Source organism: Micromesistius poutassou (assembly GCF_964030765.1).
Source record: "Micromesistius poutassou genome assembly, chromosome: 18".
Taxonomy (NCBI): domain Eukaryota; kingdom Metazoa; phylum Chordata; class Actinopteri; order Gadiformes; family Gadidae; genus Micromesistius; species Micromesistius poutassou.
The window spans coordinates 6,946,357-6,958,491 of record NC_140288.1 but is presented as its reverse complement, the minus strand read 5'-3'; the positions used below and the strand labels follow the sequence as shown (position 1 = coordinate 6,958,491).

The following is a 12,135-nucleotide window of genomic DNA, read 5'->3' as shown; positions in this document are numbered from 1 at the left end:
CTAATACTTTCATTTTTTTAATACATGCTTTTTAACACGCCTCCCTAGTCCTTGGCAGCGAATGGGAGCTTTCGTCGTTTTCGTTGCAGCAGACAACCGGAAGTGGGAGGGTCTAATGTCGTGCGTATCCTCCTCCCACGGTCCACCCCTCCCCCAGAAGAACAAGACTTGGCTGCAGTCAATCGGTTTCGACTCCTTCAATATACCCCCCCCCCCCTCCTTCCCTTCCCCTCCCCTCCTTCTCTGTGTTATTAACTTATTAAACCATGTTTTTGTGGTAATAAATCTCGAAAATGCGGCGTTACATCCGTGCACTCTTCCTGTGCACGGTGTTTGCCGTCTTTTCGGGTTGGTACTTCTACAGTAAGCTCTTCAACACGGACATCTCTGTCAGACAACATGATGCCGATCCTGGGAGAGTTCACATCCCGGCGGCTCGGATCCAAGGTCCCAGGCTGGGATCGGCAGACAAAACAGCGCAGGCCAATCCCCACTGGTACCATAGGTCAGTGTTTTTAATCATAGCTGTTTCAGAGGTTAGTTTAGGTAGTCGATACTCTGCAGGATCGGCTGACGTCGCGTATGCATGGGAATGTGGACTTGATATATCAGTGAAAGTTCCCTTTGTTATTGTCCCCACGTCACAAACTTGCCCGGACTTGCATGCAACCTTTTGGTTGCTGCATTTGGACATAGCCTGCTTGTCAGTCGATTACATTGCACACACTTTGTTTTTGTGTATTACTGTGGTTGATACGGGGGTGCTGCCTTTAATACCAGTCTTGAAGCCAGGTCTAACCGTTTGGTCGTTTTTGTTTTCCACACAAGGCTTTGAATCTTGGGCCATTACAGGCTATCTTTGGTAGGACGATATCACGCAATGGAAAGACATCCGTGAAAACGATATAACAAGCAGAGGAACTACCCGACATTTTGCTGAATATATTTACTGATTCAGGAGTATGGGCGCCACCTAGTGGTCCGACATGAATGTCTACTAACTCAAGATTTCTCTTCCCTCGTTTTGTTGAAAAATACACATTTATTAAAGGAGAAACGGAAGCACCACATTCTATATTTTACACAGGTTTATTCAACTCGACAGGGTAGTATAGAAGTGAGGATTTTCCTGCCCTGCAGAGAGGTTCTTGGTTTGAACCCCAGTGTTGATCAAGATGCCCTGACAACCACTATCTGCTCATTGATGACATCCATCTAAAATAACCACTGTGAATCGCTTCGGATTAAAAATGTGAAATATTAAACATAAACAGTTTCTTCTTCTCTCCCTCCACCGTCAGGTACATCATGCGCCAGCGCGGGGCCGACGGTCCTCCCCGCCGGGCCGAGGCTCCCAGCATGCACCTGGCGGTGGTTGCCTGCGGCGACCGGATGGAGGAGACCCTGACGATGGTGAAGTCTGCCGTCCTCCTGAGCTCTGGACGCCCACGTCTGCACATCTTTGCTGAAGGGCCTCTTCACGCCGGCTTCAGGGAGACGGTGAGTGGCGGGAAAGCGTTGGATGAACCGCTGGCAGTGGTGGATGAAAGTAGCACATGCATGTATCTGCATATATCATATATCTTCATCTGACATCAGGGATGAGCAAGGCCTAGTTGTGGATGTAACTCAAACAGAGGCAGTTGGAGACTAACAGGTGAGGCTGAAACATTCAAAACCTAGTAGTAAAAAAAATAAATTTTATATATATATATATATACAAGCAGGTTGTATTTTTAAAAAAACGTTTATCATTCAGCACCTTTTTCCAGAGATATATATGTGACCAAACTCTGGAAAAAGGTGCTGAATGATAAACGTTTTAAAAAAAATACAACCTGCTTGTATCTGGAATCTGTTGAGTTATGGTTAGTTATGTATTTTTTCAGGATTTTATCTATGAATATATATATATATATATATATATATATATATATATATATAGCGGGTTGGCTGTTAACCACAAGGTTGCTGGTTCGATCCCTGGCTCCTCCTAGCTGATTGTCGTGGTGTCCCTGAGCGAGACGCCCTCACCCTAATTGCTCCTGACCCGCTGGCTGTCGCCCTGCATGGTCGACTCCGCCGTTGGTGTGTGAATGTGTGCATGAATGGGTGAATGTCAGTCAACACTGTGAAGCGCTTTGAATAAAAGCGCTATAGAAATGAGGACCATTTATATGCAAATCTTTATTTATTCAAACTCATTTTTGCCACTGTGATATTTTTGATATAATTGTATTGTCTTAATGTAAAATATATCTCAACTTCTATATCTTGAGCAGTGAAACTGTAACAAGGAACATGTAGAATCATCTCAATCGAACATCTTTGTGTATGTGTGTGTCTGTGTTGGGCGTGTGCGCATGTGTGTGTTGGTTGTGTGTGTGTGTGTGTGTGTGTGTGTAGCTGGGCTCGTGGCCTGCGGCGGTGCGCTCCCGGTTCAGCTACACCCTGTACCCCATCAGCTTCGCTGGAGACCACGCGGCCGAGTGGAAGACGCTGTTCAAGCCCTGTGCCTCTCAGAGACTCTTCCTGCCCGTGAGCGTCTCCTGGGGTCCAGCGTACCGTGTGACCTGGGCTGTACCACCTCCTCTCCTGAGCTCCTCGTCATCCTGACCTCTGCCCTTCCCCTCTTAACCGCAACCCTAGACTGTTCCTCCTTTTCCGACCTCCCTCCTTATCTCCTTCCTCACGTCGTCCCCTCCTCCCTGGATCTCATCACCGCAGACGTCCTCGTCTCCCCTCTTTGTCTCCTCACCTCTTCCCCTCGCTTCCTCTCCTCTCCTCCGCTCACCTCCTTTCCTCACCTCTCCTCACCTCTACTCCTGACCTTCTTGGATCAACTCACCTCCTCTGCTTCCTCCCCTCCTCTGCAAACTCACCTCCTCTGCTTCCTCCCCTCCTCTGCAAACTCACCTCCTCTGCCTCCTCCCCTCCTCTGCTTCCTCCCCTCCTCTGCTTCCTCCCCTCCTCTGCTTCCTCACCTCCTCTCCTTTCTCAACTCCTCTCCTCACCTCCCCTTCTTCCTCCCCTCCCCTCCTATGCTTCCTCACCTCCTCCACCCTACTGAATGTTTCCCTTAACGTAATGTGTTTCTAACCGCTCCACTTCAAAACACAGTCAACCTCCTCTCTCTGTTCTCCCAATTCTAACGGAATGACGTGTTTTCGATGATGACCTCACTCCTCCCTCCCCCCCCCCCCCCCTCCCCCCTCACAGCTGATCCTGACGGACGTGGACTCCCTGGTGTACGTGGACTCGGACGTCGTGTTCCTGTGGCCCCCGGAGCGGCTGTGGGCCCTGCTGGCGCGCTTCAACGCCACACAGCTGGCGGGCGTGGCCCCGGAGCACGAGGAGCCGCGCGTGGCCTGGTACAGCCGCTTCGCCCGCCACCCCTTCTACGGCACCACCGGCATCAACTCGGGCGTCATGCTGATGAACCTGACGCGCATCCGCGGCGCCTACTTCAAGGTGAGGCTTTTTAATCCGTTGTTTACTTAAGCAATCTTACACTCGGTGGCATTCTTCAATGTCATATTGGCACGCGAAGCACAGCCGTTGGAACGAGTTCCGAAGTCCTGTGCTTCAAGTGTAGTGACATTCAAGAACGCCATCGAGTGTAAGATTGCGATTCAATAACACAAACCATCTTCATTATCAACAATATTGTAAAAATATTTTCATATTGTGGGTTAATTTGCCCTCAAATTCAAGCTCTCTGCCCGAGTTCATCTCCATCAGAAAATAGTTCCTATAGTAACGATAGCCGACTCTTGGTCAGTTGAACGTTGTTATGGAAACTAGGCTCATGAAAGTAGTTTCGGCTAGTTAGCGTAGCGATACTTTCTGTAATTAGGCAACAATCTTTTTGTCCGTTCTTTCACCAGGCATTTAAGCACGCTCGAGAATGGGAGTTGACCAATCGGAGTGCTTGCTTCAACTAAAGCTTAAACTGTTAAACTGAATTTGTTTTATTGGCTTCACCTTCAATGCGTTGAGTTCAGCGCGTCTCTTTTTAAAGGGTCACCTGGTGACCAAAGGGAGCTGCATCATTTCTTTTTTTTATTACTAGGTTTTAATGTTTTCATTGTTAAAGTGATGATTGGATTGTTTTTATGAATAGTATCATTTTATGAATTATGATGATTATGATTATTTATTTTTTTAATAGGGAGCTGGATAGTACAGTGGTTATGTTGTTCCACTAAAACTCTAGGTTTGAAGGTCAATATCCTTGAGCAAGATGCCTTAACCTCTACTTGCTTGTTGTATATAAAATAAAATCCCTGTAAATTACTTTTGTTTACTGTTTAATATTAAATGTCTTAATTGTATTCAGCAATTGTAGTACTGTCATACTAATGTCTCGAATATTCCCTTTTAATTTCTTTGGTTAAAATGCTAAAAACGAAATAGTAGGCAATAGTAGCAATACTGTAATGCTAATGTTGACCACGAGAGGGAGCCAGTGTACTATAGTTGAACACATTACTATTCGATTTATTTGTAGTGCAGTATATGGCTGGGAATTGTAGTCCTGTCGGAATGCCTTTGCCAATGTATCCTAAACCATGAGATATTTGCCACATTATCTCTACTTCTTTAGTGTGTGTGTGTGTGTGTGTGTGTGTATTTGTTAACGACTTATTTAATTATGTGTATTGTGACAGAATGACATGACCTCCATGGGGCTGCGTTGGGAGGAGCTGCTGATGCCTCTCCTACAGAAATACAAACTGAACATCACCTGGGGAGACCAGGACCTGCTCAACATCATCTTCCACTACAACCCTGGTGAGACACACACACACACACACACACACACACACACACACACACACACACACACACACACACACACACCTTGCACATAAATAGTAGGTTGTTTGAGATTACTAAGTGTAGCCTATATATCTGCTTATATCCTGCGTCACTATTTACTATTTAGTCATTGAGCACACGCCTTTATCCAAAGTGGCTTGTAAAGTGTACTGAGAAAGTTCTTTAAAGAGCAGGTAGTGGTTAGGCAATTTCTTGGGAATCATACCCCAGTCCCTTTGAGCTGCTAGGCGACCACCTTCAACCACTACACACTATGAAAAAACATAAGCATGTAATGTAGGACGGCATACAGAGAATTAAGTGTGTGTGTGTGTGTGTGTGTGTGTGTGTGTGTGTGTGTGTGTGTGTGTGTGTGTGTGTGTGTGTGTGTGTGTGTGTGTGTGTGTGTGTGTGTGTGTGTGTGTGTGTGTGTCCACAGATTACCTGCTGGAGTTTCCTTGCGTGTGGAACTACCGCCCGGACCACTGCATCTACGGCAGCAACTGTGTGTCGGCGGAGCAAGACGGCGTCCACATCCTGCACGGGAACCGCGGCGTCTTCCACAACCTCAAGCAGCCCGCCTTCAAGGCCGTGTACGACGCCATCCGCCAGGTAGGGCCGTGTGTGTGTGTGTGTGTGTGTGTGTGTGTCTGTGTGTGTGTGTGTGTGTGTGTGTGTGTGCATATTACACGTAAGCCGGCTGTCCCAGATTGTGATTCCCTTTTTTTCTTTTAAGCACAAGTCTAAACATTTCAAATGAACATTTAGAGCCAGCTAACTTGCCCAGAAGTTAAATTATCAAAAGGTTTCCGTTAAGCGTATGTTACTGCAACAAGTAGCTGTGTTGCCTCAAAAGAATACAAATATTTCGGGAAAAAAAACAAATAAAAATGACCTTTATTAAACGTGTATAGGTCGAATGTTATTAGAGTAGTTACTAAGTCCAGGTTATTTGAGTCACATAGATCAACGCTGTCTGACCTCAGCACAACCAAATATCAATTAGTGTCTCTGACCCCACACACACACACACACACACACGCATGCACACACGCACACGCGGCGTCACAGTAAAGACCAAGGGAAATGAAGAGTAAAATAGGCTCCTTACGTGCCCTCGCGAGGCGGTTTACAGGTTGTTTACCGTCCAGTCAATCATATCGACCGCCCAGGGTGGCATTTACCTGTTTTTAATGAAGCCATCAGCGAGGGGCCGGGGGAGGGGGGGGCAATCACTTCCCTATTGAGACGGCATTGAATATACATCAGGCTGATGGGCGATCAATACGTTATCCGCGGTCGACACGAGGGCCTCGGCTCGCTGAGGTTTATAGGACAGCCGGATCAATTAAGAGCATAAAGAGATGTGTGTGTGTGTGTGTGTGTGTGTGTGTGTGTGTGTGTGTGTGTGTGTGTGTGTGTGTGTGTGTGTGTGTGTGTGTGTGTGTGTGTGTGTGTGTGTGTGTGTGTGTGTGTGTGTATATATGTGTGTGTGTTATTTGTGTGTGTAAGCATGACCACACACACACAAATAATGGTTTTAATTGCTTGGAATGTTTTTCTTAGCCTTTTTAAAGGGTTGACAGTTAGTGGAGGCTGTGTTCTATGGTGGTCTAGTGGTTAGGGTGGGGGTGAGACTCCCACCCAAAGGTGGTGGGGTTGAGCCGTATATATGATGCCTTTAGGCATCATATATACGGCTCAACCCCACCACCTTAACCACTAGACCATCTTGAGCAAGATGCCTGTCCTCCAACTGCTCATTAAACAGTGACATGTAACTGAACCTCACACTGTAAGTTGCTTCAGTTAAGGTCTCTGCTACGATTAAGTCACACACACATACACACACACACACACACACACACACACACACACACACACTTTAATTATGTGGAATCGTAAAAAAAAACATCCACACACTCGTCCAATAATGATTAATTAAACTCACAATATGGCATCCACACGAACGCACACAAAACGCTCCACGTTAATAAAAGGAGACGGCTCACTGTGTAATAACTTATTCTTTATTGATACTTTTATTCCAGATTTTTACGTCCGCACTGATTTCTGTCTAGCCAGAAGGCTGTGGCTTTATGAGTTAGTTTACGGGGAGTTTAATAACCAAAACAAACACACTGGTGTTGTTTATCGCTTGTTTTTAGTTTCTTCGTCTATCTGAGGCGGGATCCCAAAGCTTTTCGTTTGAGGGTTGTGATAAAAGAACTCAACTTGAGGGTTGTGATAAAATAACTTAACTGGTTGATAAAGTCAATAAGAACCGGCATGGTTAGGGGTTCAAATCCCTGGAGGGGTATGTTTATAAATGTATGCACTCATTTCACAGCATGAGTAAAGCATTGATACAATAATCAATGGTTAGTTTTTCATTCTGATTTTTTTCTGATTATGTTTTAGAATCCCCCCTCTCCATGACATTTCAATTCAGGGCATTAAGCAGATGCTTTTATCCAAAGCGACTTACAATAAGTACATTTGTCATAAGAGAGTGAAACTAAATATTGCTGTGGGTACAGTGAGGTACATGAGCTCCTAAAGTGTTGCTTATGCTGATGGGAAAGGCGTGTCTCTCAATCAAACGACACCCAGAGAAAAGTTTTGCCTTTTTACTTAACGGGAGAAGCTTTTCTCTTAATGAAGATGCTGATCTAGTAAATATGATAAAGTGGGTTTGAAACAGATCCAAAGACCCAATATGGGGTCGACACAAGGAACGCTACAAAGACAGAATCCAAACGCGGACGCTCATCTTTTCCTTTGTCTGTCTGCCGGGGACTGGGTCTGAATCCTTTGTCCTCACTTCCTCACCTCTCGCTCTCTCGCTCTCTCGCTCTCGCTCTCTCTCTCTCTCTCACGTGCCCCAGGCTATTAAAGCCAAGCCCGGGAAACGGCCATTAATTTTTACAGCCGCCTGTACATTTAGGGTGTGTGTGTGTCTGGGGGGGGGTCACCTACACAAAATCAATGCTCCCCCACTGTAGATGCAACTTTATGACCAATAAGTGTGTGTGTGTCTGTGTCTGTGTGTGTGTATGTGTATGTCCGCACAAGGATGCTTACCTTCATAAAAGATCCATTCAGTTTGTGACCAAATAACGCTGGGGGGAGAGAGAAAGTGTGTGTGTGTGTGTGTGTGTGTGTGTGTGTGTGTGTGTGTGTGTGTGTGTGTGTGTGTGTGTGTGTGTGTGTGTGTGTGTGTGTGTGTGTGTGTGTGTGTGTGTGTGTGTGTGTGTGTGTGTCAGGGGTTTTCGACCACAAAACAAATGAGCTGGCATGAAGCATCATAATTCCGCCTGATTTCCTCGGAGCGTCGTAACGGGCGGCGGCGGCGGCTATGGAGGAGAGGGTCGTCACACGGCCTCAGAGTGAGCCGCCGCCGTCGCACTCTCTGTCTCCGGAGCTCATTTAAATAAAGCTCACTACTTTGAATTGTTTTTATTCTATCAATGAATTTAAAAATCCACCGGAGGAATGTTCGGCGTCACAGTTTTTCGTGTTTTTTTTCTTTTTCAATACAATGAAAGTCAGGTTGAACTGAGATTTCCGGCATTTGTGTATATTAAACTTATATATATATTTATTTATTATCTCCCGCCGTCGGTCCGAAGCGAGGGGTTTTATGGTTTTAATTGCGTTCTTTCCCATTAAGGGGTTAGAAGAGTTAGTGGATGCTGTGTGTTCTGTGTGTTCTGTGATGGTCTGCTGGTTAGAGGGGTGGCCGGGTTTAAACTGTATGTATGAAGCCTTGAGGCAGCCTGGAGCCAGATAGCCGAGCCTCTAACTGCTCATTAAATAGTGACATGTATCTGAATGTTTCACTGCGAGTTGCTTTAGTCGAGGTGTGTGCTGAATCCCTCCTCGATACACTTAAATTGTGAATGTAGAAAGATCTTTATGAAAAACATAATTCATCTTTAGTAATTCTGTTTCAAATAAAAATCCAACCTCAAACATTTAAGCGTGTACACTGTATATCCCCCCGACCGTCTCCCTTTTAAGAGAAAAGGGAATGTTTTCTTTGTACGTGCTTCATCAAAGTTTAGCCCCAAAATGAGACCAATTATTCTATTCTCGAGAAGACTTTTGGAGTATATTCAATAATTCATATTGTACATAACTACCTCTAATCTCCTGGGTAACGTAATGCTACCAAGTCGGGAATCTAAAAGACTATTACTGAATCTGGTTTGATGTGTGGTGCATCAATATTTAATTACAATATGTGGTCTCCTTTTCACCTAATCTTAAAAGTATTTGTGGGAAAATCAAAGTAAAAAAATATGATTTGAAGTCCTAATATTTGAAGTCCTTAATTGGTAACGATTGCTGCCAACTCTGGAGATCCAGAATGGGCAGGGCAGTGTTGAATTAACTGGCTTTTTAAACATGTTAGCTCATTAAGCTCATTAATCAAACACATCAAAGGGCCCCAGAGCCAAAACCCTACTGGGTTCGATCCCCAATATGGGCAGCGTGACCTGTAGGCCTATCTTAACCCTACTCGCCCCTTCATTACTCAGATGTTAAAGGGCCCCTGTTCTACCAGAAGGTGTGAGTCCTAGCCACTACAAGCCATGACCTGCCCTGTGACATAGTGACCTGATGGATCAGTCTACCAGCCTACCCAGTGGACCGTAGCAGCTGGTAGGCTTCTCCGTCCATAAAGTAGAGGCCTTTTTCTTATCCAGCACAATTCAGTTAACTCTCCGAGACGTAGATGACATCCTAGCAAAATTTATTTGATTTTATTTTTTGGGGGATTTTATTTTTTGTTTAATTTTGAGAAGACCAACAAGGTCTTGTGTCTCAGGGTACCCTCTCTCTCTCTCCTTCTCCGTGTGACATGTAAGGGGTATTAAGTCGCCAAATTGCTTGACTTGAAAATCGTAGCGGTTTTGTTTCAAAGGTCCCAAAGAAAAAGCGCTGCCGACCTGATCTTCCGTCCTCCTTCCCTCCAACAGTACCCCTTCGGCGGCGACCCCAACGCCACCCTCCTGGCCCCGCTGGAGGCGGCGCTGCTGAAGACCACCCACACCTACTGCGGTAAATCCCGCGCCCTGCTCACCAGGACCCTCGCCCAGAACCTGGACCGCATCAACAACAACAACGCCCCCCCACCCCCCCTACCCCCCCTGCTGGGCACGACGTGAACACACGGCGCTGGCTGGTGTAGCGTCGGCCGCTAACGGCTTCGGTTTGGTTGCTAAGCTAGGCTAGCTACCGGCTCGCGGTCGGTTGGTCGTTCCTGGGGGGAGCTACAGGAGCTACCGAGCTAGCGTACTGAAACCAAGCAAGGACAAAGTCAAACCTCGTCGTCCTGCGATGCGTGAAGGACACCAAAGACGTGAGACGCCCACCCCCCCCTCTCTGCCTGTCTCCCCCCTCAGGGTTTGCGGCTGGGTCATCTGGGGGTCACCGAAGGACTAAATGGGGACCGCGTACGTTTTACGAAGGTGGGGGTGACCGGCGGACTGTTAACCAGTATGATAGTTGAGTGGTCATTGAACTCACAAGTGGGCCAGGTCCTTTCCCGCCCAATCGCGTTAGGGTTAGGGTCAGGGTTAGGGTTAAACGAATGTGACTACTATGACGATGCAACCTCCATTTTGGATCTGCTGTGAGGACAGGTACGATGATGATGATTCCTCTGGATTGAGAAGAACATGCGTGTGAAGGAACACGAGGCCGTTTTGTCCAGTGCCTTCTGAATGTACATGAATAACTACAGACTCTCCGAGACGTAGACGATATCCTAGCCAAGGAAAATGCCCGCCGCTGTTTCTAGTGGACTCCCAATGTGGAGTCTGGGTCGTGTTTTCTTCTTTTGTTTAATTTGGAGAAGAGTAGCGAGGTCGTGTCTCAGGTACCCCCTCTCCACGCCTCCCTCGGGTGTTTTTTAAGGGGAGCTTTACAATGCTTCTCTTTATTAAAAGTCAGTTCAGGTTTTAATTATGTGAGTCACCTAATGAAATATATCCCCAGAGAAAAAGGGATTAGAACTGGAAGAAATTCTCTTATTTGTAAAGGGATTTTTTTTTTTTTACAATTTTTGTTATATTTTTTAAAACATTTGATTTTAATAAGGTTGGGTAAAATGTGAATTTTGTCAAATCTGGCATTGTTTTGAGTGTGTTTAGATCTCATTTATAAAACTTTTTTTTACACTGGAAAAGACTAATGTGTCTCTGACATATTGCGTTGTCAAATCAATTTATTATATTGTTGTATTGATAAGGACAGTACTATCAAGACATCCATATATTCACAAATGTGATCCAAGCACACGGGTGTAACTGAAAGAGAGACATTTTTTATTTGGTGTTTTTTAGCTGATTCCAAAGATATTTCACTGTTTATGAGGATCTAGAGAAATAGGTGGCTTTATTTGTCATTTGTACTTTGTTCTGGGTTTTTTCACAATAAATGCTACTTCGATTTCTGTGAAATTAAATAATGTATTGTGTATTATATGTTGACACTAGAGGGCAGCATATTTTCATATGTATACAGAGATAATTAAAAAAAAAAAAAAAGCCATAGTAGACACATGGAAACAACGAAACCAAATCACTATCCTTATTACATCCGTTTTAGTTCGTCAGGATTTACAAGTTGAATGCATTTTACAAGAATTAAATCCCAAGTACTTTTACGACATATAACTCCAAGCGTGGCTCCGCGCTGTTCTCACACAAGATTGATAATCCAAACGCTGGAGCGCCTTCTTCGGACGGATCAATGCGATGGCCAATAATCCATGAGAGAGGGGACCACCTGGGGTAATACACCATATCTGTCAATGCGTCGGGTCTCTCATAAAATGTAAGTGATGGTGCAATAACGCAGACCGATAGGTCCCTGTCTGCAGGGGTGGGGCGTCCACACACCGGGGGACTGACTTTACGCGGCGCGCCGCTTCTCGTTAGGTGAGACGGAAGGGCGCGCGTGTGTGTGTGTGTGTGTGTGCGCGCGGGATACCACTGTACTGACGGGGCCATTATTCAACGTGGTACAAATAAGCCACATTCATCACTTTATATGCATATGAAAGCTTATCAATTACCCACGTATTGACCTGTGTGTTTAAATCGCGCGTTTACAGCTCGGAGCCCCGGGGCCCCCAAAAAGGCAGGGAAGGAAGCCGCACGAGTGCGCATGGGATTGAATGGAACATCCCGTAGGAAAATTCAATACTTTTATACCCGGCGTCCTCCCAAGGTTTCATGCACTTTTCGAAACTACAAATTTTATGTGCCAATAAATAACCCTCGATTGTTTTATTTCTCCAGT

The 12,135-nt window shown here is 45.5% G+C and overlaps 1 protein-coding gene across 1 annotated transcript; it reads left to right on the top strand.

Moving 5' to 3' along the window:
- Nucleotides 1–293: 293 nt before the first annotated feature.
- On the top strand, nucleotides 294–11,254 carry gxylt1b (glucoside xylosyltransferase 1b; the record flags this gene model as incomplete). The annotated part of the gene is made up of 7 exons (XM_084482749.1): nucleotides 294–505; nucleotides 1,302–1,500; nucleotides 2,407–2,538; nucleotides 3,220–3,471; nucleotides 4,671–4,794; nucleotides 5,261–5,433; nucleotides 9,807–11,254. The coding sequence occupies 7 exons, from the start codon at nucleotides 294–296 to the stop codon at nucleotides 9,993–9,995; spliced, it is 1,281 nt and encodes a 426-aa protein (XP_084338875.1). The 3' UTR covers nucleotides 9,996–11,254.
- Nucleotides 11,255–12,135: the final 881 nt, after the last annotated feature.